Source organism: Cherax quadricarinatus, chromosome 22, assembly GCF_038502225.1.
Source record: "Cherax quadricarinatus isolate ZL_2023a chromosome 22, ASM3850222v1, whole genome shotgun sequence".
NCBI lineage: Eukaryota > Metazoa > Arthropoda > Malacostraca > Decapoda > Parastacidae > Cherax > Cherax quadricarinatus.
Genome location: NC_091313.1, coordinates 22,114,159 through 22,140,573, shown reverse-complemented (window position 1 = coordinate 22,140,573; position 26,415 = coordinate 22,114,159). Strand labels below are relative to the sequence as shown.

The following is a 26,415-nucleotide window of genomic DNA, read 5'->3' as shown; positions in this document are numbered from 1 at the left end:
CCCCATGGGGCTCCAGGTTTTCCCAGTCAATCTCCTTGTGATTGAAATCACCCATAACTAGTAACTTTGCTCCCCCCATGTGTGCTCTCCTTGCCACCTCGGCTAGTGTGTCGATCATTGCTCTGTTGTTCTCATCGTATTCTTCTCTTGGCCTCCTGCAGTTCTGTGGTGGGTTGTACATTACTGCAATTATCACCTTATATCCCTCAGACTGGATTGTTCCTACTAAGTAGTCCCTTTCGCCCGTGCCATCCATTCCTTCCATTTTCTCAAAACCCCACTGGTTTTAATGAGCAGTGCAACTCCTCCTCCCCCTCTCCTCCCTCTGTCTTTCCTGAGGATTTGATATCCGGATGGAAAGATTGAATCTGTTATTATTCTGGTGAGTTTTGTTTCTGTGAGTGCTATTATGTCTGGGGATGTCTCTTTGATTCTTTTGTGCCACTCCTCATACTTGTTTGTTATTCCATCTGCATTTGTATACCACACCTTCAACTTCTTTTCTAAGACTGTGGTCTGGGAGGTATATTGGGGTTGGGGAAGTGGGAGACCTGATAAGGAACTATGGGTTGTTGCTGTGGGGGTGGAGTTTGTAATGTAGTGGGTGGGGGCATTGGATGTGGCATGGGTGTTTTGATTTAGAGTGTTTGGTTGCACTGGGGTTGACCTGGTTGGGAGGCTTCTATAGGAAGTTGTGAGGGAGGCTGTATTTGATCTTCTTCCTGGGTCTGGGATCTCCTGTCTGTCTTCTCCATCCCCTCTCTTTCCTCCTTTCGCCTTTGTACCATCTCTCTCAGTTTCTGCCTTTCTTCTTGTGTTCTGTCGCGGTCGAGATACACCTTCCTGTATGCCGGCATGTCCCTTAATCGTGCTTTCTCCTGCAGGATCCTGGTCCGAGTCGCTTCTGCCTTGAAGGTCACTCTCACTGGCCGGGTTCTTTTTTTTACAAACCCCCCTATTCTCCGAAAATTTTCCAGCTGGGTCATGTCGTCTTCTATTGCTTTCATGATGCTTTCAATTGCTTTTTTTTCCCCTTGTTTTCTTGCTTCATATGTTTCCCCTTCAATTTCCTGGAGCCCATACACAAAGACTGACCTCACCCTTTCATTCTCCCACTGCATATCCCTGTGTATCCCCTCATTTAATTTGGTTTCCTCCACTGCAGCTTTCCTTTCATCAGTTTCACTGGCTAATGTGTGTGTGTGTGTGTGGGTGTGGGTGGGTGGGGTGTGCATGTGTGTGGGTGGGTGGGTGTGGGTGTGTGTGGGTGTGTATGTGGGTGGGTGGGTGTGTGGGGGGGTGTGGGTGTGTGTGTGGGCGGGTGGGTGGGTGTGTGTGGGGGGGGGTGTGGGGTGTGTGTGTGGGTGTGTGTGGGGGGTGTGGGGTTGTGGGGTTGTGTGGGTGGGTGGGTGTGTGTGTGGAGTGTGTGGGTGTGTGTGTGTGGGGTGTATGTGGGGTTGTGTGGGTGGGTGGGTGTGTGTGTGGGGTGTGTGTGGGGTTGTGTGGGTGGGTGTGTGTGTGTGGGGTGTATATGGGGTTGTGTGGGTGGGTGGGTGTGTGTGTGGGGTGTGTGTGGGGTTGTGTGGGAGGGTGGGTGTGGGGTGTGAAGTTTCCAAGCTGAGGATAAACACACTTTTGTACAGTTCAAAACATTTATTAAAGGACTAATAAATCTGTTAGTGGCGACACGTTTCTTTTAATAAATGTCCTGAACCCATCCATACTATGTGCGTACGTGTACGTACACATGCACACTTGTCCGCATCTCCAAAGGAGTACGTTTGCTATGGCTGGTTGCCCGTCACGGAAGGTTCCTTGATGTTGGTGAGGGGCTCTTGATTTAGGGAATTGGATCTGTGCTCCAGTTCCCCGAATTAAGTCTTAATGCCTTCCACATCCCCCCAGGCGCTGTATAATCCTACGGGTTTAGCGCTTCCCCTTGATTATAATAATATTGCTGGTTGCCTGTGCTCATCCTGTACCACTGTTGCATTTTCATGGCCTGTACTAGCTCTTTTTTGTTCACTATCTGAGATCCTGCATCCTCGCTCACTGCAGTTATCCTAACTTTCGCTAATAATTCTGTCATTACCACTGCACGCCTTCTTAAATGACGTACTAATTACTCAAGTCGGGGTCACGCGAGGCTTGCTGTTGGAGGTATTGGCTGTGTGTTGGGGAGGGGGGGGGGGTCCACAGTATCCTAAATCTCCCTCACTTGTGTTCATGTAAGAGGAAGTAGTGTCTGAAGTCTGTCTTTTTTTTTTCTCATTAATCAAACTACATTCACCGTTCTAGAGGTGGGGTGTCTTGCCTCCGATGAAGGGCTCTTGATCCAGGGATCGGGGGTTACCCTCCCCTTCCTCGAATTAAAACCCGATTATCTCCCGTTCTCCAGGTACTGATAACCCTTATTGGTTTAGCGCTTCCTCGTGATTTGCCGTCTGTTGAAGTCCTTATATTTTTCCTCTTGTTAATTATCATTTATAATTATTGTATTGCATGGGGAGCGCTAAACCACAGGGGTCATACAGCGCCAAGGGGACCCGGAGGCATTCAGATTAAATCCAACAGGACAGCAGGTTCAATTCCTCGGATCAAGGAATGTTATTATTATTATATTCTTGGAAGAGGCACTAAACTCGTACGGGTCATACAGCGCCAGGGGAGTGGGAGGCAATCAGGTTTGATCTTTGAATGAAGAACTCATTACTGACATGAAAGGCATCTTCCTCGAGGCCCCCGTTTGTTATGATATGCTATGTATATACAGTGTGTTGTCAGCTACACCCGCTGTGTCTTGTAGCTGCCGGGAGGGAAAAGTTAAGTGAGGTCACCAGGGGTCGTTCAAAGGGAGAAGGACGGGGAAGGGAGGTAGTTAGTAGTTTAATATCTTTCTTATGCACCCCATACCCATCCTGTGAGGTAAAACTGAGATTATAACAACCGAAGGCACCAGCAGGGAGACTCGAGGGTGCTGGCAGGGAGATTCGAGGGCGCCGACATGGAGACTCGAGGGTGCTGACATGGAGACTCGAGGGTGCTGACATGGAGACTCGAGGGTGCCGACATGGAGACTCGAGGGTGCCGACATGGAGACTCGAGGGCGCCGACATGGAGACTCGAGGGCGCCGACATGGAGACTCGAGGGCGCCGACATGGAGACTCGAGGGCGCCGGCATGGAGACTCGAGGGCGCCGGCATGGAGACTCGAGGGCGCCGGCATGGAGACTCGAGGGCGCCGGCATGGAGACTCGAGGGCGCCGGCATGGAGACTCGAGGGCGCCGGCATGGAGACTCGAGGGCGCCGACAGCAAGACTCGAGGGCGCCGGCAGGGAGACTCGAGGGCGCCGACATGGAAACTCGAGGGCGCCGGCAGGGAGACTCGAGGGCGCCAGCCAACAGGAAGACTCGATGCTAACAGGGAGACACGAAGGCGCCAATGGGAAGAAACCGAGGGGACCCGACTGGAAGAAACCGACGGGCCCAGTTGAGAAGAAATGCAATGACCCCAGCGGGAATACCCGAGGGGCCGTCTGACTGGTGTTGGCTATTCAGTGTCCTTCCGGCATGTTTCTACGTCAAATTTCAAAATTTATCGCTACTAACTAACCAAGGTTTTGATTTTCAGACTACGGTGCGTGTGTGGGTGAGGTGCCTGATGCAGGAGATGGAGTACAAGACTGTGTGCATAGCGTATACCACCACCTGCAGGGAGCTCGTTCAGTCCATACTCTCAAAGTTTAGGATGAAACATCGAGATCCCAACCTTTTCTACTTAACCATGGAAATCACTGTCAGAAAAACTGGTAAGTTGTGGTTTTATATTAGAATTAAATATTATACAAATTATCTCTCTTTTCACAAATTTAAAGAATACATAATATTACACTAAAAGAAATATATCTTAAAGAATCAAAATGGCATTAAGAAAAATGCTCATACCCGGATCTACTTTCAATTTTTAGTGTGTGTCCTCACTGAGTTGTATTCATTGAGTGTGCTCCCCTCCCTTGGATCAAACCTTAATTCCTCCCATTCCCCAGGTACTGTATGATCTCAACATGTAGGTTTAGCACACCCCTATGAATGTAATAATAATGTACTCATTTAACTTTGTTTGCAGGGATCGAGCTATTAATGGAAATCATATAAATAAAATAGGATAACTCTAGAGACATGCTATGCAGTGGCTTCCAGAACTAAGAAACATTAATTATGAAGAAAATTGAAAGTATTAAAAGTGCCCACCACTACACCCTGTGTCTAGCGAGGTGAATATCCTTTCCTTGTCCCTTCTCCTTCCTCGATTTGGAACTCAGCCGTTCGCCTCTATTTGCTTGTGGTCTAGAGGCGATTTTTTGCCAGACCACATGGGTGCTTGAGTGCCCGTGTCCTCTGTGCCGCACTCCGCTCATCTTGCGAGTGTCTCCTGTGTGCCTGCCTGCCTGCCTGCTGTAAGCAGGTGTCCGGGTGGTTGGCGCGGGCTTGGTGAGCACAGTCAAGCAAGCTTGAGGGCAGCACTAAAAGCTAGCCAGAACAAGCTAAGGCAGCCTGCAATAATAGCTGTCCTAGGGCCCAGCATGTCTGTATACGTTCTGCAGTGCTGCTGGCATACCAGTGTTTCCTGTAGTGGCTTGAGAACAATTTGACGAGCATTGCAGTGCTGACATTTTGAGTGGGACATGCCAGAGGTTCACTTATAAACATAGTAAGCTTGTGGTGATTGGCTTGTACACAGTGAACATTCATCTGTCATACGTGTGCTAGAAGTGTTAAGTGCTGCTTTCCCCAACAGTTAATTGTCACTTGTAAGCCTGTATTAAGACTTTAAAAGGCTCAGAGTGTACTTCAGTGTAGTGACTCCTTACATTTGATAAATCAGTGTAATACATGCTCTGCTCAGTGTAACTGAACTATTAAATACGGTTACATAATTAAGTTGCTTGTCCTAGTGTCATTGCTGTGTTTTCTAATACATTTTCTCGTTCAGACTGAAACTTTACTGCTAAATTCCCAGTAATATTTCAAATTGCAGTGTTCATCTGTGGTGTGAGTGTGTAACTTATGCTTTGTATTTTTACTGTGAACAAGCTTACTCCTGCATAATGTTCAGCTTCATGAATACTTTCTTACTTGAGTAATTCGGTTACCTTTCAACTGTGTTAAGCAAGAGTCAGCCTGTTAACATCTATGTTCCTTGCCATCTCATCTAGTGGGTCTAGCGCCTAGTTAAAATTGTAATAGTAACAATTTGCAATCATTATACTTCTAGTTATACATTGTGTAAATTGTTTTAGACTATTTGATCAACTGGATTGTAGTGTTTAACTTCTGATACACCAATTTAATGACTGCAGACACGCACTGACACATAATAAACACATTAAAACGCTGGTAACTCCAGAAGCTGGGCCTAGTGTGTGACCTTGAGAAGTTCAGTGTGTTTATTACGACCAGCGGTGTACCACTCTCACCTATATTTACATCAACAAAAGTGTATTCTAAGTGATAAAGTGTACACTTGGTGTACTTGGTAACACTTGTCATACATAGTAATGCGTGTGTAAGTGAGATTGTTTAGGTACTGGTTCATCTATCTACAGCTGCTTATGCTTGCCTACATGTATAACATAGTAATGTGTGAGTTACCCAGGATGGACCAAGCAAGTCCTCCACAGTGATTTATCTCTTTGTCATTGTAACATTACCTAGTTTTTTTTTTTTTTTTTTTTTTTTTTTTTTTTTTTTTTTTTTTTTTTTTTTTTTTTTTTTTTTTTTTTTTTTTTTTAGTAATTCTGTTTACAATCTATGGTTGGGGTAAGAGGTTGTCTTCAGCATTCATTGTGATGTCTGCTATATTATTATTTCAGTAAGGTACATTAGGTGGCAGTAGCCTGAACTATCTCAAGTGGAAGTTATCATTTGAACCTCATGTTTAATGTGATGTATGTCAGAATTCTAAGTTTATGCTCAATATTACCTACTTTCTCTCTCTCTCTCTCTCTCTCTCTCTCTCTCTCTCTCTCTCTCTGTTCATCTTTGTAATTTGTGATATGGTATAAGACCTCGCCTGTACCATCCATTATATCATTATATGTACCATATTATTAACACACATACAAGAGGTCTCTGAGTGTGTTTTTGGTGGGGTGTGTGTCGTATTGAGTGGTGGTGGTCTGGGTTGAGTATGGTTGGAGGTGTTCATTGAATTTGAGCACTTGTGTCTTGTGATCTATTTTGGACTTCTGACTTTGTAGTGAATATTTGCTTTTGCATAAGCTATAAGGGAAAGATAAGCGAGGAATTCTTGTGTTGTGAGTCTTACACCAGATATCATCACTGGCAAACATGGCAACTGTCATAGAGGAACCTATTTCTGCAGGTGATGGAAATGATGATAGCTTCCAGACCTTTAAAAGTAAACAAAAGAGAAAAAGTGAGAAAGGGCTAGAGCGTCGACGTAGTCAGACTCACTTGACTCGTACACAATGTGATACTAAACGTCCTTGGTGCACAGAGGCTGCAAGAAGTCTTTCTTCAAAGGAAGAATGTGTTAAGCTGAACTTCCCTGACAACACCCCGCTGCCTGCTAAGTGTGCATGGCTAATGGAAGCTGTAAACAAGCATCCTAACTCAAGGATCCAATTTAGGAAAAACACACACAACTTTGTGTTTGTGGAACAGAATAAAGAGCTGATCAATGATCTACTTAGTACACCTTATGGGGATATTAAGCTGCTCCGACCTCAATCAGACACTCACCACTTTAAAAAATGGGTCAGTATCATAATCTTTGGATACCCACTCTGCATGGACCCATCCCATCTGACTCTAAGTGAGCATATCATCAAGCCTAAAAGACTTAAAGGAAAATCCCAAATTATTGCCAGTTGGGTGGGTCCTGTGCCCCTCCCCCGGAATATCTGGGTGCATGGTTTACGTTTCCTAAACATCGAAGTGTACCTACCCCCTAAACGTAGGTGTTACAAATGCCAGCACTATGGCCATGTTGCAGTAGACTGTGGAATACTACATTCTTGGTGTGGTAAGTGTGCTGGGAAACATTCTACTAGAGAATGCACAGTAGGCCCTGACAGCCAAAAATTTAAATGTATTAACTGTAAAGAAGTTGGGGTTACAGTTTCCCACAAGGACTGCAGTCAGAACCCAAACAACCTTCGAGGTAAACCTGATAACAGTCCTTTAATGGTAACTGAGGATGGGGCCATCCAGTCTACCACAGCCAGATCTGAGACTGAACCTCTGCAAAGTGTGCAAGAACCCCACCTCACTGCAAACAATTCTGGTGATACCAGAATGCCATCACACACACCAGCTGTGGAGGAGCTAGCCATCCCTGCTAGCACATATGGAACTACTGGTCTGCCACTACAGATACCTATGGCTACACCTGAATATGGGGATGAGTTTGTCATTTCTCCCAATACACACAACTACAACAGTCAGACGGACACCACACAGGTAACCCCCCTGGAAATTGGAGATGAGTCAGATGCACAGGACCTACCTGCAATGAATGATGAAACAGAGAACACTAATGTAACCATGGTACCTGTTAAGGTGATAGGTGTTAAAGGAAGCTCTAACCCAGAAGTGCAATCCTCCGGAGAGGCATTGGATTCGCCTGACCTTCCTCATATTATAACAAATTTCCAGAAAAAAATTGAGCATCTTGAACAGATCCTGACAAGTTTAATAAATATATGTAATCAGGATGATGCTCTTGAGCATGGTGATGATGTCAAAAGTGCAGCAATCTCCGTTCAGCTTCCAGCAATTTGTGAGAAAGAAGCCCATAACTCTTGCCTTCAAAAATTGCCTTATAACTGGCTGCCAAAATGCCGAAAAATGCTTAAAAATAAAGGTTCTGAAGATAAAGACGTACACACTATGCTATTTGCTCTTAAGTGTCTGCACACTGCAGTCAAAGCATAATAGTTTTACCATCTTATGAGCAAGAGATTGTAATAACTCACTACAATGGATACATTACAAATCTTTTCATGGAACATTGCTTCCATCAGGAAGCGGTTGCCTGACTTACATCATATTAGTGCAACCAAGAATATTGATGTCATCTGTTTGCAGGAATGTAGATTGAAAGATGGAGCACCTCCACCAAACTTGCCTGGATATGCAGCTTATAACCTAAGGTCAACCAACTGTTGTGTGATGTATGTCAGAAAGAACTTGCCACATTCACTCCTTTCCTTGCAGAGTCGAGTTAACATGCAGTATCATGGTGTCAAAGTATATGCAGGCGATTTTTCCATAAACATTTTTAATCTCTATGCCCCAGCGAACCAGCTTCGACCTGATGCTTTACCAGATCGCATCAATAGTGAACCTACCATCATTCTTGGAGATTTTAATGCCAGACATAAGAATATTGGTGGGTCTATTACAAACACCAATGGAACTAAACTAGTGAGATTGCTGAATGAGCATGACAATGTTCGAATTGTGGGCACTACTGAGCCTACTCACATATATGGTGGCATACTAGATCTGTGTCTTGGATTTAATACATCATATACGATGCATGACTCTGTCATAGTTGATGATCTTCTATCTGATCACTTCCCAAGACTAACAACTGTCAATCTTGATCACATCTCCAGCAATCAAGGAGCTAAATACAGAAGGAGGAAACTTATTCTCAAACCAGAACACAGAGACAACTTTATTAACCACTTGGATCAATGGTATAAGAATTACGAGCCCACTGGCACACAAAAATTTAATGATGATTTAATTACCACTATTGAGAGTGTTCTCACAGATCAAGTGGGCAGGAATAGGAAACAAAGACCCTCCACTATAAATAACAATAAAAACCAATGTAAATACTATAATGATCCACAGCTGCACAATCTAACACATGCAGCTAGGAGGATTGGTAAAGCATACCGTGAATGTAGAACCCCAGACCTGCTCAGAACGTTCCAAGCTGCACTAACAAATGCAAGGAATAGAAAGGAAGAACTTAGGCAACAGGAATGGGAACAGTTTGTTAGTGGATTAAATAGGTCCACCCCTTTGAGTTTGGCTTGGAAAGGTATAAATAAAATAACCAGGAAAAAGACTGGCAATGTTGCTCATCCCTTTCCTCTTGAAAAAGCAAATGACCTCATAAATGACTGGTCCAAAACATCCAGGCATGAAAGCCTTCCATCTCATATTAGAAAAAATTTAGAGAGTACTTCTGAAGAAATGTTGAAACTGATTAATTTTATGAGCCAAAATATTGATGAGAGTGATTGCCTCTTTACCGAGTATGAATTAGATAATGCATTAACCAAAGGTCGATCAACTGCTCCTGGAGAGGATGGTATAACCTATGATATTCTCAGAACTCTAAGGCACGTGCCTGATAATCCTTTGTTGGCACTGTATAATCTCAGTTACATTGAGGGCGTTCTTCCTACTTCTTGGACCAATAGTCTCATTGTGCCTATCCCTAAGCCCCAACAGCCTGATACATTTAGGCCGATCTCCTTAACTAGTTGTCTTTGCAAAACTTTTGAAAGAATGATGCTTAACAGATTGTACTACAGAATCAGACATCAACTTTCCCCCTACCTCTATGGGTTCATGAAAGGTAAAAGTGTGCAGAACTGTATTTCCACCTTTCTCACTGCACACACCTCTACTAGTTTTACCACTTTTCTTGATCTAAAATCTGCATTTGATATTGCGAACAGAACCGTTATACTACATGAACTAGCCAAAATGAATATTGGTGGTAGCTTACTCTGCTGGATAATAGGATACCTGTCAAATAGAGTATCCTCTGTCCTTTACCAAGGCTTCAGAAGTGATTCTAAAGAAATGTCTTTAGGTACACCGCAGGGAGGAGTTCTTAGTCCCATGCTATTTAATATTCTGATTAATGCTCTCCTAAATGCTCTACCTGCCTCACCTAAACATATAGCTATAAGCTATGCTGATGATATCATGATCCATACAACAGGGCATAAGAAGATGAATACCATTCTTAATGAAGTTCAAGCAATTTGTAATCGACTAGGCCTTATAATATCTTCCTCTAAAACAAAGATATTAACAAGCAAACGACATCCCCCACCCATCTATTTGCAGGGTGAAATCATTAGCTACGTTAAAACTTACAGATATCTTGGTGTAGATGTACCCTTTAACAAATCCACTATACCACAACTAAACAAGAAATGCAAAGCTAGGCTAAATGCTCTCAAAGCTGTTGCTGGTTACAATCCCAACTATGGTGCTAATGTGAGAATCGTGAGAATGATGTACATAGCCTATGTTAGGTCCTTAATTGATTATGCTGCTCCCATGTTGATATTAGCTAGAGAAAGTTCCCTCCGACCCTTGGAGTTAATGCAAAATGAAGCTCTCAGGATTATTCTTGGCTGTCCCAGATCTACAAAAGTTCTTAACATGAGGAAGGAGCTTGGTATTTCTAGTATCAGTGATAGGATTGTTGAAATTAACACTGTACTCGGTATTAGAATGTTGAGAAACGAACCAGACACTGTCACAGTGAATCTTACCAAGTGTCTAGAGGTAAATACACACAGATCTAAATGGATTGTGAAAACGTGCAATTGCATTAAGTTTTATAACCTGCATGAACTGGATCACTGTAGGCAACAAGAGCATTTCACCCCTCCATGGAAGATGTGTTCATTTAATATCACATACCTACAAGTCCCTCCCAAGAAGCTCATTGCTAGTAATCCCTTCCTTAAATCTCTTGTTAGAGCAACTGCTCAAGAAGAAATTTTTCGCCTAGCTGGTAGTAATAAGTTATCACAAGTTATATACACTGATGGATCTAAACAGGAGTCTTCTGGCAGGGCTGCATCTGCTCTTATTGCCACCTCCCTAGTTAAGAACGATAATAAATTTGTTGAGTTAGGCATAAGAATTAACAACTGGGCGTCTACACTGCAAACTGAATTGTTTGCAATCCTAATGGCGCTAAAGCTAACCTATGACACTGAGCTTGACTCTATCATCATTACTGATTCTATGTCATCATTGAAGGCTCTTGGCTCATATAATGACTCCAACAACATGCTCATTGGGGAAGCCAGGTATAGATACTCAAAAATTAGGGACAAAGGAATTAATGTACAATTGCTATGGATCCCATCACACATTGGATTACTCCTTCATGATAAAGTTGATATGTTAGCCAAGAAGAGTATCCAGAAGGAGAACGTAGAATATAACTTTGGTATAACTGTGTCTAGCATTAGGAATAATATTAGGAGAGAAGTAAATAATGAAGATGATTGTTATAGGAATGCAGTTAGAAGCCTGAGTAGATCTATAACCCACTATGATAACATGAACGTAGATAAGTATGTTTATGGAGCAACTTGCAATGTGAACAGACTGACTGATGTTGTAGTGGCCAGGCTTAGGCTTGGTTACAAGTACTTCTGGCAGTTTGGGAGACACACAGATGATGATCAAACTAAATGTAAATTATGTGATCAGGCATATGGTCACTGTCTTGAACACTATGTGCTTAATTGTCCACTTATTGAGGAATACAGAGACAGACAGTATAATAACCTATGTGACATGTCAAGATATCTTATTAATGAAAATAAGATACCAGATATACTAAGCAAATTTCCTAAATTTGCTTGTAACAGATAAGTGAACTATAGATATGTAGATATAAATCCATATGTATTCCTGTTAACCCTTTGGGGCCTAGTTCCTAGGCCTTTTGTGTATCCACATGCTCTCCCGCTACCGTCCACAGGATGGATATGGGGTGCACAATAAACTAGCCACTTCGGTGGCAAAATCTAACCATCTTGGTATTATAATATTGTAACCACGAACGAGTGGTATTTAATCAATAACAACACTGCGACTAGCCGAGGACTCAAACCCATGTCATTTTGGCCCGCTTCATGGTGAGCGAAAATCACATGACATTCTAACCCACAGGACCACTCAGGCCTACAAAAATCATGCACCCAGCAGAACTAGGTGTTTTACCGTGATTTGAGGACATACGGTGGTGTGGGTGCCTCTGAGCTAATTTCATTCTACTCCCCATTTAGTGTACTAGTCTCCACAAGCATCACCATGAGGTGGGCCAAAACAACTTGGGTTTGAGTCCTCAGCTAGTCGCAGTGTTGTTATTGATTAAATACCACTCGTTCGTGGTTACAATACAGTGGACCCCCGGTATTCGATATTAATCTGTTCCTGAGAGCTCATCGAATACCGATAATATCGAAAACCGAATCAATTTTCCTCATAAGAAATAATGGAAATCAAATTAATCCGTGCAAGACACCCAAAAGTATGAAAAAAAAAATTTACTACATGAAATATTAAATTTAATGCAATAGAATAATTACAATAACAATAAAATAATTGACACTTACCTTTAATGAAGATCTGGTGATGATTGATGGGATGGGAGGAGGGGAGAGGTGTTAGTGTTTAGAAGGGGAATCCCCTTCCATTAGGACTTGAGGTAGCAAGTCCTTTTCCGGGGTTACTTCCCTTCTTCTTTTAATGCCACTAGGACCAGCTTCAGTCACTGGATTTCTGTCGCACAACATATCTGTCCATAGTGGCCTGTACCTTAGTTTAAGTTTAGTTTAATATGTTTATTATGCACCCCATACCCATCCTGTGGGCGGTAGTCAAAAGATTACAGAGGTACATAATTGGTCCAGGGACTGGACTCCAAAGTTTTGATAGCTGAGCAAGTTACAAAGGTAATGAACTAGATCTGGTCATAATCATGACCAAGTTACAAAGGTAGTGAGCTCCAGGTTGAGCTGGTCACACTCATGAATAATTGCAAAGGTAATGAATCATAAACACATTAATCATGAGAATTTACAAAGGTAATGAGCTCCAGGTAGAGCTGGTCACAATCATGACAAGTTTCAAAGGTAATGAATGATAAACACGTTATGACATGATTACAATCATAGACAAATTACAGAGTAATGAGCAGTTAACAAACATAGCAGGGAATTCATCCATTGCCCCAACAACAGATGTTGCTAGGTGCCTGTCTCTCATCGGCAGACAGCCATTGCAAACAGCAGCAAGTTGCCCAGGGATCTGCTGCTTGCACAAGCACCATCGACCCTCCCCAAGAGGTCCAAGAAGCCAGTGACTTCGTTAGCAGCCCGATGTAGAGCTGTCCTAGGGACTTGTCAGCGTCCTGGTGGACGCCAAGTTGATTGAAGATCCCAGGCCCTCGTGTACATTGTTAATGTAATAGTCACCAGCATGGCTTGCAATAGCTGTGTTAGGGTGATTGTCATCAAAAAAGGTTTGCACTTTAAGCCACATTGCACACATTTCCTTAATCTTTGAAGTAGGCAACTTCTTCAATTTCTCTATCCCCTCCTCCGAAGCAGTTTCCTCAAGTGTGGCCTCTTGCTGTTGAAGATGATCTATCAGCTCATCAGTGGTTAGTTCTTCACTGTCCTTCTCCACCAACTCTTCCACATCCTCCCCACTAACCTCCAACCCCAAGGACTTCCCCAATGCCACAATGGATTCCTCAACTGGCATAGGATTCTCAGGGTTAGCCTCAAATCCTTCAAAATCCCTTTTGTCTACACATTCTGGCCACAGTTTTTTCCAAGCAGAGTTCAAGGTCCTCTTAATCACTCCCTCTCAAGCCGTACCTATAAGGTTTATACAATTGAGGATATTAAAGTGATCCTTCGAAAACTCTTTTAGAGTCAGTTGAGTTTCTGTGGTCACTATAAAGCACTTTTGAAACATAGCTTTTGTGTACAGTTTCTTGAAGTTGGAAATGACCTGCTGGTCCATGGGCTGCAGGAGAGGAGTGGTATTAGGAGGCAAAAACTTGACCTAATGAAGCTCATGTCCCCAGAAAGTTGCTCTGCCAAGTCTGTAGGATGACCAGGGGCATTGTCTAATACCAGGAGGCACTTAAGGTCTAATTTCTTTTCAGATAGGTAATTTTTCACAGTGGGGGCAAATGCTTGGTGTAACCAGTCATAGAGAAAGTCCCTAGTGACCCATGCCTTACTGTTTGCCCTCCACAGCACACACAAATTAGCCTTAAGGACATTGTTTTTCCTGAACACTGGGAGTTTCAGAGTGATACACCAATAAAGGCTTCACTTTGCAATCACCACTAGCATTGGCACACATGAGAAGAGTAAGCCTGTCTTTCATAGACTTATGTCCTGGGAGTGCCTTTTCCTCCTGAGTAATGTAGGTCCTGCTTGGTATTTTCTTCCAAAACAGGCCTGTTTTGTCGCAATTAAACACTTGTTCAGGTTTCAGTCCTTCACTGTCTATGTAATCCTTGAATTCCTTCACATATTTTTCTGCTGCATTTTGGTCCGAACTGGCAGCCTCACCATGCCTAATCACACTATGTATGCCACTACGATTCTTAAATCTTTCAAACCAACCTTTGCTGGCCTTAAATTCACTCACATCACCATTAGTTGCAGGCAATTTCTTCACCAAATCGTCATGCAACTGCCTAGCCTTTTCACAAATGATCGCTTGAGAGATGCTACCTCCTGCTATCTGTTTTTCATTTATCCACACCAATAACAATCTCTCATCATTTTCTAACACTTGCGGTCACTGTTTCGTAATCACAGTTGCACCTTTCGCAAGAACAGCTTCCTTGATTGCCGTTTTCCTGGTCACTATAGTAGAGATGGTTGATTGGGGTTTATTATACAACCTAACCAGCTCCGACACACGCACTCCACTTTCGTACTTTGCAATTATCTCTTTCTTCATTTCATAAGTCATTAGCGACTTTTTTCTCAAAGGGTTGGCACTAGAAGCTTTCTTGGGGCCCAGGGTGACTTATTTTGCAGAAACAAGTACCAAACACAGCGATAATATGGATAATATGGAATGTACCGAATGTATCCTTAGATGCGCGCACTCTGGCTGGCTTGTAAACACTGGCACACACGGGGCAGTTCAGGCCACACGTGGAAATGTCTCATACGAATCGTATCGAATACTGGGGTTTCAGTCGAATACCAAGGAAAATTTTTTGCGATATAATGCATCGAATGCCGGATTTATCGAATACCGATGCCATCGAATACCGGGGGTCCACTGTATTATATATACTGCTTGTGGAGGCTAGTACACCAAATGAGGAGTAGAATGAAATTTGCTTAGAAGCACCCACACCACCGTATGTCCTTAAATCATGATAAAACACCTACCTCTGTTGGGTGCATGATTTTTGTAGGATTGAGTGGTCCTGTGGGTTAGAGCGTCATGCGATTTTCGCTCACCATGAGGCAGGCCAAAACGACACAGGTTTGAGTCCTCGGCTAGTCGCAGAGTTATTATTGGTATTGTAAGTAGAAACGAAAGAGGTGTGATAATCAAATATTTATGAAGTCATTAAAGGATATGAGAAAATAGTTCTGAAAACTAAGAAAAGAGTATTGCTTAAATATTTGAATAAGATCCTGAAAGACATGTATAGTGTATGTATACACATCGAAGATGGGATGTCATGAGCATAGCTGTGCTCCTGTAATTATAAATACTTTAGCTACAATAAGAAATACCTATCATACATATTCATTTAGATGTGTACTCTTCCACTTTAGATAATTTAAATGAAAAACTTGATTTTTTTCTACTGATAGAATGACTGAGGTTCTGTACCCTTACAGGAGGCATTGTGAGGATGACCCTTACACTGGAGGATGACTCCAGACCAGCAGAACTACAGTCATGCCACCCCCGGGGAGACTCCAAGTTGGCCTTGAAGATGCGACCTGGTGGCCTCATCAGGGTATATGATGGTGCACTGGTTCCTGGGGTAGGTCCTATACCTCTGCTAAAATGTCATGTTTTTTCTGTATTTTGCAAACTTCAATAAAATATCGATATCTTTTAGCTTGATTTGTATTTTAATATTTTGTTCTTAGTCGCAGTACAAGAGTTTACTTGTGAGCGAGAGGACCACTTGTGAGGAGCTGATGCATCTGGTACTTCAGTGCAACAATATTCAAGACAATGTCAATAATTTTTCTATATATGAGGTATGCAAAAGTTCAGTACCAATCTTTATAAATACTATATATACATAGTTTTTAGCTGATTTTTTTCACTGAGTGTTTGTGTTCAGCATTTCTTTTAATATAAATATTAGTACATTACTTATGAAGATGTAAGTACTATTATAATCAAATAAAGCACTAAACCGACAAGAGTCATGCAGTGCTACGGGGCAGAAAATAGTGCTGGGGCTATAAACAGCTAGGTGGAGAGGAGATCAGAGGTGAGGAGAGGAAAGGGCTGTAAGAGACACTAGGGGTTGTGTGTCAAAGTTCATATAGTAAAGTAGTTGCTGACAAAATATCAATAAGTGATCGTAAGTCAAAGGCAGGGCCGTCTGCAAGAAGGGAAGATAAGGTAAGAGCAGTAGGGCAGCAATGGGACAGATAACTGCTGAATGAACTTTAGGCTCTTGTAACCCAACACATACTGGGGAAAACTGGGAGAACAACACCTGGAGCTCTCCCCGATTACCCCTGAGGCCACGAATATTCCATTGTAATTATGAGGATGTTGCCTCAGTTCTTTTAATTTTCTTATTGCAGTCATACTTCTTATACAAAAAATAATAATTTGTTGATTTCATCCAATATTGCTGAATAACTTTTGATTTAATGGTGCTTTAGTAGTCAGACTCTTTACAAATATTAATTTTCTTTGTTGGTTATGCTCCAATCTAGTACTTTCATATGAAAGCATACTGGATAAGATAAGATAAGATAAGATAAGATTTCGTTCGGATTTTTAACCCCGGAGGGTTAGCCACCCAGGATAACCCAAGAAAGTCAGTGCGTCATCAAGGACTGTCTAACTTATTTCCATTGGGGTCCTTAATCTTGTCCCCCAGGATGCGACCCACACCAGTCGACTAACACCCAGGTACCTATTTGCTGCTAGGTGAACAGGACAACAGGTGTAAGGAAACGTGTCAAATGTTTCCACCCGCCGGGAATCGAACCCGGGCCCTCCGTGTGTGAAGCGGGAGCTTTAGCCACCAGACCACCGGGCCAAGTGATACTCAATGCCTTCAAGGATGTTTAATGTGTTGAACTTACTGTTGATGCATAGTATCACATACTCAATACAGTACATTAAAACTTTGTTTTAAGGATTGTAACTTTAATACCTTTTGTTTGCTGTGTTGTTGGAGCATCACATGTTAACATCTCCTTGCAAGCATCATTTATCATTTACTCATTCAGGTGCGCCGGAATGATGGACGAGAGCGCAAACTTTATCAAGATGAAAGGCCTTTGAGACTGACATCTCGGTGGGCATCACGAGACCATGCTTGTTTAGTGGTGCGTCACACACCCTCCCTCTCACCCACACACGCCCACATTACTTCACTCACAACCTTAAGGTACTATAAGTTGATCATATATTTTTTAGATCTCGACTGTATCTTAATGTATTGTGCATTTGTATTTCTTTTAGAATTATGGATTTTCATTTCAATTCTAAACTCCTTTAAAAGGAAAGCTCCCTCGGTTTAATACTCTGCTGAATAAGTACAGGAGATGCCATTTTGGCAGTTAGTCATGGTAGTAACCTTTGCAGTAATAGCTACAGTGGACCCTCGGTTATCGGCCATAATCCATTCCAGAATGCCGGCTGAAAACCGAAATAATATTTCCCATAAGAATTAGTGTAAATGCGATTAATCCATTCCAGACAAAAATATTCGCAAAAAAATAATATTTTAACAATTTATAAATATTACATACCTTTAGTGGGTAAGGGGCTTGGACTTCCAGCAAGCGTGCGTGAGCGTGTTAGATAGGAGTGAATGGAGACGAATGGTACTTGGGACCTGACGATCTGTTGGAGTGTGAGCAGGGTAATATTTAGTGAAGGGATTCAGGGAAACCGGTTATTTTCATATAGTCGGACTTGAGTCCTGGAAATGGGAAGTACAATGCCTGCACTTTAAAGGAGGGGTTTGGGATATTGGCAGTTTGGAGGGATATGTTGTGTATCTTTATATGTGTATGCTTCTAGACTGTTGTATTCTGAGCACTTCTGCAAAAACAGTGATAATGTGCGAGTGTGGTGAAAGTGTTGAATGATGATGAAAGTATTTTCTTTTTGGGGATTTTATTTCTTTTTTGGGTCACCCTGCCTCGGTGGGAGACGGCCGACTTGTTGAAAAAAAAAAAAAAAAAAAACCTTTAGTGAAGGCTAATGCTGGCTCCTGGAAGATAGGGAGGAGGAAAGAGGGAGGAGTTAGTGTTTGGAAGGGGAATCCCCCTCCATAAAGACTTTAGGTAGCAAAGCCTTCTCTGGGATTACTTCCCTTCTTTGTCTTTTAATGCCACTAGGACCAGCTTGAGTCACTGGACCCCTGTCTTACAGAATAATTGTCCAGAGTGCTCTGTTTCTGGCATCTCTTTAAGATTTCCCTGAAGTGGGACAGGGTTTTGCCACTAAACATGTTGCAGATATGGCTTGTTTCAGCTTTGTCAAGGTGGTACTTGTCAACAAAACTTTGCACATCATTCCACTTTGCACAAATGCTCTTAATCAATGAAGAAGGCACCTCCTTCACTCCCTCTTTCTCATCCTTTGAAGCAAGTTCCTCAGCTGCAGTCTGTTGCTGTTCAAGTTGAAACTCTTGCAGCTCTTCGGTGGTTAGCGCTTCCGTGTGGTCCTCCACCAACTCTTCCACATCCTCGCCACTCACCTCCAACCCCTGGGACTTCCCCAGTGCCACAATAGAGTCCACAGGGTTAGCAGGGTCAGGGTCAGCCTCAAACCCTTCAAAATCCCTCTCCTGTACACAATCTGGCCACAGTTTTCTCCAAGCAGATTTCAAAATCCTGGAAATGACTCCCTCCCAAGCCTTACCTATAAGGCTTATGCAATGGAGGATAGCGAGGTGATTCTTCCAGAACTCTCTTAGGGCCAACTGAGTGTCCAAGGTTACTTCAAAGCACATTTGAAACACTGCTTTGGTGTAGAGTTTTTTGAAGTTAGAAATGACCTGCTAGTCCATGGGCTGGAGGAGAGGAGTGATGTTAGGAGGCAAGAACTTCACTTCTATAAAATTGAAGTCCCTAAAGACTTGGTCTTCCAAGTCTGGAGGATGTGCAGGAGCATTGTCCAATACCAGGAGGCACTTGAGTGGCAATTTCTTTTCCAGGAGGTATTTTTTCACACTTGGGCCAAACACATCATTAACTCACTCTGAAAATTTGCCTTGTGACCCATGCCTTATGATTAGCTTTCCACATCGCACACAATCTATTCTTCATGACATTGTTTTTTCTTGAAAACTCTGGGATTTTCTGAGTAATACACAAGTAAAGGCTTCACTTTGAAATCCCCACTAGCATTGCCACACAACAAAAGAATAAGCCTATCTTTCATAGGCTTGTGTCCTGGCAGTGCCTTTTCCTCCTGGATAATGTAGGTCCTGTTTGGCATTTTCTTCCAAAACGGGCCTGTTTCATCACAATTGAATACATGTTGGGGTTCGAATCCTTTAGCCTTTACATAGTCCTGGAATTCGTGAACATACTTTTCAGCTGCACATTCGTCAGAACTTGCAGCCTCACCATGCCTTACAACACTGTGTATGCCACTACGCTTCTTAAATCTATCAAACCATCCTTTGCTGGCCCTAAATTCACAAACTGCAGCACTTGTTCCAGGCATTTTCTTTGCAAGATCCTCATGCAACTGCCTTGCCTTCTCACAAATGATTGACTCCACAACACTGTCTCCCACTAACTCTTTTTCCTTAATCCACAATAATAATAACTTTTCCATCTCTTCCATTATTGGTGGCCTTTGTTTAGTTAGAAAAGTTACTCGTTTTGCAACATTAGCATCCTTGATTTGTTCTTTCTTTGCCAGGATGGATGTAATTGTTGATTTATTCTTGCTGTACATCCTGGCAAGTTCCAACACCCTCATACCACTCTCAAACTTTTCGATCACTTCACGCTTAAATTCCATGGTGTTTCTCACTTTCTTTACCACAGGAACTTTCTTTGGAGCCATGGTTGCTTATTTCACAGTTGCACTGCAAAAAAACACAAACTACAATGGGAAATAAGCGAAATGTTTGGATGTATGAGCAGAAGCTTCCTCAGCCACCAAGAGACACAGCCAAACTGACATGTAAGCAGCCCCAACCAGCGGACAGACACGTCCCAAACGGCCGATAACTGGGCGCCGAAAAATGGGCCGATCACCGAGTTGGCCAATAACCGGGGGTCCACTGTATGTCAATTAATCTATAGATACTGGCTAAATTAATTTTCATTTCACATACACTTGGTTATAACAACAAAAAAAATCTGCCTGAGGTACCATAAATATTTATCCAGTACAACAGTAAAATTTTTAATGAAATATTGTGGAGAATAAATATTTTAAAATCTGTAGCAGTATGGTCAGAAAAAAAAACATATAACAAGAAGTAGAGAAAGATATTGAAGAAATTAACTCAGAACAGACTGTGAGAAACTGTAACAGGTACAAACTGCATAATCTTCATCATGTAACTTACTTGAATATCATGCATTGTATAAAAGTACCTATATAGTACAATACTGTAATATACTTAATTTAAGAGTGTGGTTAGCCTTTGTACATGAACAAATTATGTATTTAACCCAACATTTCAGTAAGTGGATTTACCTTCAGAGAATAAACTTCATTTATTACATTTTATTCATATGTGGATTTCATTCTTTAATATTAAAGCTATTTGTAATATACATCTTCTCCTCGCTTAACGACGGAGTTCCGTTCCTAAGACCGAATTCGTTGCTAAGTGAGGAGCATACTATAATGGTAGTGAGTTAGTGTCATCCATCTTTGATATTGTTTTAATGTCACCTTTGCACCATGTATAACATTTCTGGTATATTTTTTAAATGTTTATACAGTGGTGTACTGTACAGTGGGCCCTCGGTTATCAGCCATAATCCATTCCAAAAGGCCGACCTAAAAGCGAAATGGCCTAAAACCAAAATAATATTTTCCATAAGAATTAATGTAAATACAATTATCTATGGAGGCAAAGAAGGGAATGTATGAAAGTATAGTAGTACCAACACTCTTATATGGGTGTGAAGCTTGGGTGGTAAATGCAGCAGCGAGGAGACGGTTGGAGGCAGTGGAGATGTCCTGTTTAAGGGCAATGTGTGGTGTAAATATTATGCAGAAAATTCGGAGTGTAGAAATTAGGAGAAGGTGTGGAGTTAATAAAAGTATTAGTCAGAGGGCAGAAGAGGGGTTGTTGAGGTGGTTTGGTCATTTAGAGAGAATGGATCAAAGTAGAATGACATGGAAAGCATATAAATCTATAGGGGAAGGAAGGCGGGGTAGGGGTCGTCCTCGAAAGGGTTGGAGAGAGGGGGTAAAGGAGGTTTTGTGGGTAAGGGGCTTGGACTTCCAGCAAGCGTGTGTGAGCGTGTTAGATAGGAGTGAATGGAGACGAATGGTACTTGGGACCTGACGATCTGTTGGAGTGTGAGCAGGGTAATATTTAGTGAAGGGATTCAGGGAAACCGGTTATTTTCATATAGTCGAACTTGAGTCCTGGAAATGGGAAGTACAATGCCTGCACTTTAAAGGAGGGGTTTGGGATATTGGCAGTTTGGAGGGATATGTTGTGTATCTCTATATGTGTATGCTTCTAGACTGTTGTATTCTGAGCACCTCTGCAAAAACAGTGATAATGTGCGAGTGTGGTGAAAGTGTTGAATGATGATGAAAGTATTTTCTTTTTGGGGATTTTCTTTCTTTTTTGGGTCACCCTGCCTCGGTGGGAGACGGCCGACTTGTTGAAAAAAAAAAAAAAAAAAATTAATCTGTTCCAGACACCCAAAAAATTAACAAAAAATACATTTTTTTAAAGATTAATTATAGTTTTACATACAAAAAACAATGAGAACTAAATAAAATAAATATGTACATTTAAATCACTATTACATACCTTTATTGAAGACTCTTGTTGGCTTATGGAAGACAGGGAGGAGGAGGAGAGAGGGAATCCCCCTCCATAAGGACTTAAGATATCAAAGCCCTCTCTGGGGTTACTTCCCTCCCTGCCTGCTACACTCCCTGCCTCCCTTCCACACCCCCCGTTTCCCTGCTACACTCCCTGCATGCCTGCTATACTCCCTGCCTCCCTGCTACACTCCCTGCATGCCAGCTATACTCCCTGCCTCCCTGCTACACTCCCTGCTGCACTCAACACCCATCTCATACTTTTCAACATTTTTTTCTTAAATTCCATCGTGTTTCTCACTTTATTTACCATGGTTGCTTATTTCGCAGTTCCAATCAATCAATAACCATAAAAAACGATGGATTATAGTGAAATGTTTGGATGAATGAGCAGAAGCTTCCTCACTCTCCCAGAGACACAGCCAGACTGACTCACGAATGCGCGAGAGACTGGCGGGCCAGCGGGTTGACATGTCCCATGTGGCCGATAAGCGAAATAATGGCTGATAACCGGAAGCCGAAAAACTGGCCGATTAGCAAGTTAGCCGATAAGCGGAACGGCCAATAACCAAGGGTTCACTGTATATTGAAATAAACAAAATGGAAGAAATCAGCTCTAATATACAGTGGACCCCAGCCTTACGATATTAATCCGTTCCTGAGTGCTCATCGTAAGCCGAAATTATCATTAGCCGAATTAATTTTCCCCATTAGAAATAATGGAAACCAAATTAATCCGTTCCTGACACCCCAAAGTATGAAAAACAAAATTTTTTTTACCACATGAAATATTAATTTTAATACACAGACTTAAAAAGACATGCACAATTACTACTTTACTAAGAACAGAATACATGACACTTACCTTTATTGAAGATCTGGTGATGATTGATGGGATGGGAGGAGGGGAGAGTGTGGAGTTATTGTTTAGAAGGGGAATCCCTTTCCATTAGGACTTGAGGTAGCAAGTCCTTTTCCAGGGTTACTTCCCTTCTTCTTTTAATGCCACTAGGACCAGCTTGAGAGTCACTGGACCTCTGTCGCACAACAAATCTGTCCATAGAGCTCTGTACCTCCCGTTCCTTTAAGACTTTCCTAAAATGGGCCATAACATTGTCATTGTACAGGTTGCCAACACGGCTTGCAGTAGCTGTGTCAGGGTGATTTTCATCCGTAAATGTTTGCAGTTCAACCCACTTTGCACACATTTCCTTAATCTCTTTTTTCAATTCCATACTAATTCTCACCCTCTTTACCACAGGGATGGCACTAAAAGCTTTCTTGGGGTCCATGGTGACTTATTTTGCAGTTACAAGCACTAAAAACACTGGGATAATGTGAAATGTACCGAATGTATGCGTAGATGCGACCGCACTGGCTGGCTTGTAAACACTGGCACTGAGGCCACACGTGGGACGCGTCCCGGATGAATCATGCAAGGCGAGTTTTTTATCATGAGGCGAGGCAAAATTTTTGCATTCAAATGCTTCGTATGGCGGATTTAATGTAACGCAATGCGTTCGTAAGGCGGGGGTCCACTGTACATTATTTAGGTATGAATACTGGTCAAAGAGCCTGTTGTAAGTAAACGAGTACATTGTTAAGTGAGGAGAGGCTCTACATTATTGTATTTGCTGTTATTTTAATATGGATCATTGTTTTTAAACATACAGCATTTTATCACTACATTTGATTGTGTATAGAAAATATTCTTGCTTTACCGGAAGATGTTATAGTACGTATATGGTAAACATACTGCTTTGTAGCTCTAAATACAATTTAGCAATACAGATATTTTTTATTACAGAGCATCCCTTAGACGCTCTTGTATTAAGAAAAGGAGTTCTAGCATAAACCCAGAAACAAGTCCAGTATTATCACCACCATCCACTTCACCTGTGGAGGTCACATCAGACAACATGGTACCCTCTACCACAATTACTATCTCCCCCAGTGGAACGTCTACTGTTACAATTAATACATCAGCTACTATCAACACTAACCTTAACAATAACAACATTAATGACTTCTACAAGTCTGCAAACAACAATGAAACTACAGAAAATACTGAGGAGCACTGTCCAGTACCCCCTCTTAGAAGTTTACGACCAATACCACCTCTAAGAGCAACAGTAAGACGGCAGGTAAAGTTAATTTAAGTTCTTGGTTACATTTTGTTTAAAATTTCTTAATTTATGTTTTAGACAAAAACCAGGCACATTAGCCAGGTTAAGCTATAAGATATCTTGTGATTTTTAAGTATTCATTCAATGTATTGTGAAATATGAATACTGAAATATGTATTTATTTTTCTTAGCACATCAGCCATCTTCTTCTAAATTAGGGTGACTTGAAAAAAAATAAATGTTTTCACTGTCATTCATTCTTTTACTTTCTTGCCAGAAGCATACCATTATCACAGCTTGGATAACCTTCCAAACTAAAACATCTCTATTCCTCCTTCAGAGTGCAGGCACTGTACTTCCCACCTCCAGGTCTCTAAGTCCAGCTAACCGGTTTCCCTGAATCCCTTCATAAGTGGCACCTTGCTCACGCTGCAACAGAACCTCAAATCATAAAAGTCACTTACCTCCACTCCTATCTAACATGCTCACACAAGCCTGTTGGATGTTCAAGTCCCCTAGCACTGAAAGCTTCCTCGGCCCCCTCCCTGCAGCCCTTCCTGGGATAATCCCTATTCCTCCTTCCCTCTACCCTAGATTTATATACCCTTCTAGTCATATTATGCTCCATCCTTTCTATATGTTCATACCACCTTGATAACCTCTCCTCCACCTTTTGAATAATATTCTTGGTAACCCCACATCTTCTCCTAATGTCCAAGTTACAAATTTAGTGCATAATATTCACACCACACATTGCCCACAAACATGACATCTTCACTGCCTCCACCCTCCACACTACATCATTTAAAACCCATGATTCACACCCATAAAACAATATTGGTACCACTGTTCTCTGGTACAGTCTCTTTTTGCCTCCATGGATAAGGTTCTTTGTCTCCACAGATGCCCAATGCACCACCCACTTTCCTTCCTTCACCATTTCTATGGTTTACCCCATCTTTCATTTTTCACCAAATGAACTTGTGTATTGAGCTAAAGCATGCTTAAGGAAAGAACAAATAATTATTTAAAAAAGATACTGCTGGTCATACAGCAAGGACTGTAGATAAAGATATAAAGAAAGGCATTTATTGTAGATAATGTTTTGTTCATGATGAGCTTTGTCAGTTCAGTTGGAAAGAATACCATAATATAGTACAAGTTTATATCCTTCCTCAGAGTGGAAGAGATTGGGAGGAAGTTAATTAGATGGAAGGTGAATAAGGTGAGTTAATTGATCACTAGTTTTGTTGCATAAATTTATAAGTTTGGGTATATCAAGTACACTAATAGTTTTGTAAGGATAAAAATATTAAACTGCATTTGGGTCTTACTTGTGATGTTTAAACTCAGATGGACTCTAAACATTATTTTTTTGCATATCTTCATTAATGGGTGTAACTTGGCACTGTTCCAAACCATTATATTGCCTTGCTATGATGGTGGATTACGTGTGTATTGTTAATGTTGTGGAGACAAAGAACTTTGTCTATGGAAGCAAAAAGGGGAATGTGTGAGAGTATAGTTATACCAACACATTTGTATGGGTGTACTCACATAATTGTGGTTGCAGAGGTTGAGACTCAGCTCCTGGCCCCAGTGTGAAACATGGGTGATGAATGTTGCAATGAGGAGAAGGCTGGAGGCAGTGGAGATGTCATGTCTAAGGACAATGTGTGGTGTGAATATAATGCAGAGAATTCGTAGTTTGGAAATTAGGAGGATGTGCGGGAGTACCAAAACTATTATCCAGAAGGCTGAGGGGTTGTTGAAGTGGTTTGGATATGTAGAGAGAATGGAATGAAACAGAATGACTTTGAGAGTGTATAAATCTGTAGTGGAGGGAAGGCGGGGTAGGGGTTGGCCTAGAAAAGGTTGGAGGGAGGGGGAAAAAGGAGGTTTTGTGTGCGAGGGGCTTGGACTTCCAGCAAGCATGCTTGAGCGTATTTGATAGGAGTGAATGGAGACAAATGGTTTTTAATACTTGACATGCTGTTGGAGTGTGAGCAAGTAACATTTATGAAGGGATTCAGGGAAACCAGCAGGCCAGACTTGAATCATAGAGATAGGAAGTACAGTGTCTGCACTCTGAAGGAGGGGTGTTAATGTTGCAGTTTTATAACTGTAGTATAAAGCACCCTCTCTGGCAAGACAGTGATGGAGTGAATGATGATGAAAGTTCTTCTTTTTCGGGCCACCCTGCCTTGGTGGGAATCGGCCGATATGTTAATA

General features: G+C 41.9%; 1 protein-coding gene across 3 annotated transcripts in view; it reads left to right on the top strand.

Moving 5' to 3' along the window:
- LOC128689742 (uncharacterized) overlaps positions 1-26,415 on the top strand; it is a 166,398-nt gene that overhangs the window by 133,544 nt on the left and 6,439 nt on the right. For 2 of the 3 annotated variants that reach the window (XM_070087548.1, XM_070087547.1), the window contains 5 exons: positions 3,633-3,810; positions 15,706-15,854; positions 15,964-16,077; positions 17,296-17,456; positions 23,865-24,201. In XM_070087548.1, coding sequence (XP_069943649.1) covers positions 3,633-3,810; positions 15,706-15,854; positions 15,964-16,077; positions 17,296-17,456; positions 23,865-24,201 — 939 coding nt within the window. Of the gene's footprint in view, positions 1-3,632; positions 3,811-15,705; positions 15,855-15,963; positions 16,078-17,295; positions 17,457-23,864; positions 24,202-25,362; positions 25,409-26,415 lie in introns of all 3 variants that reach the window. The other variant, XM_070087549.1, reaches the window with a different exon arrangement.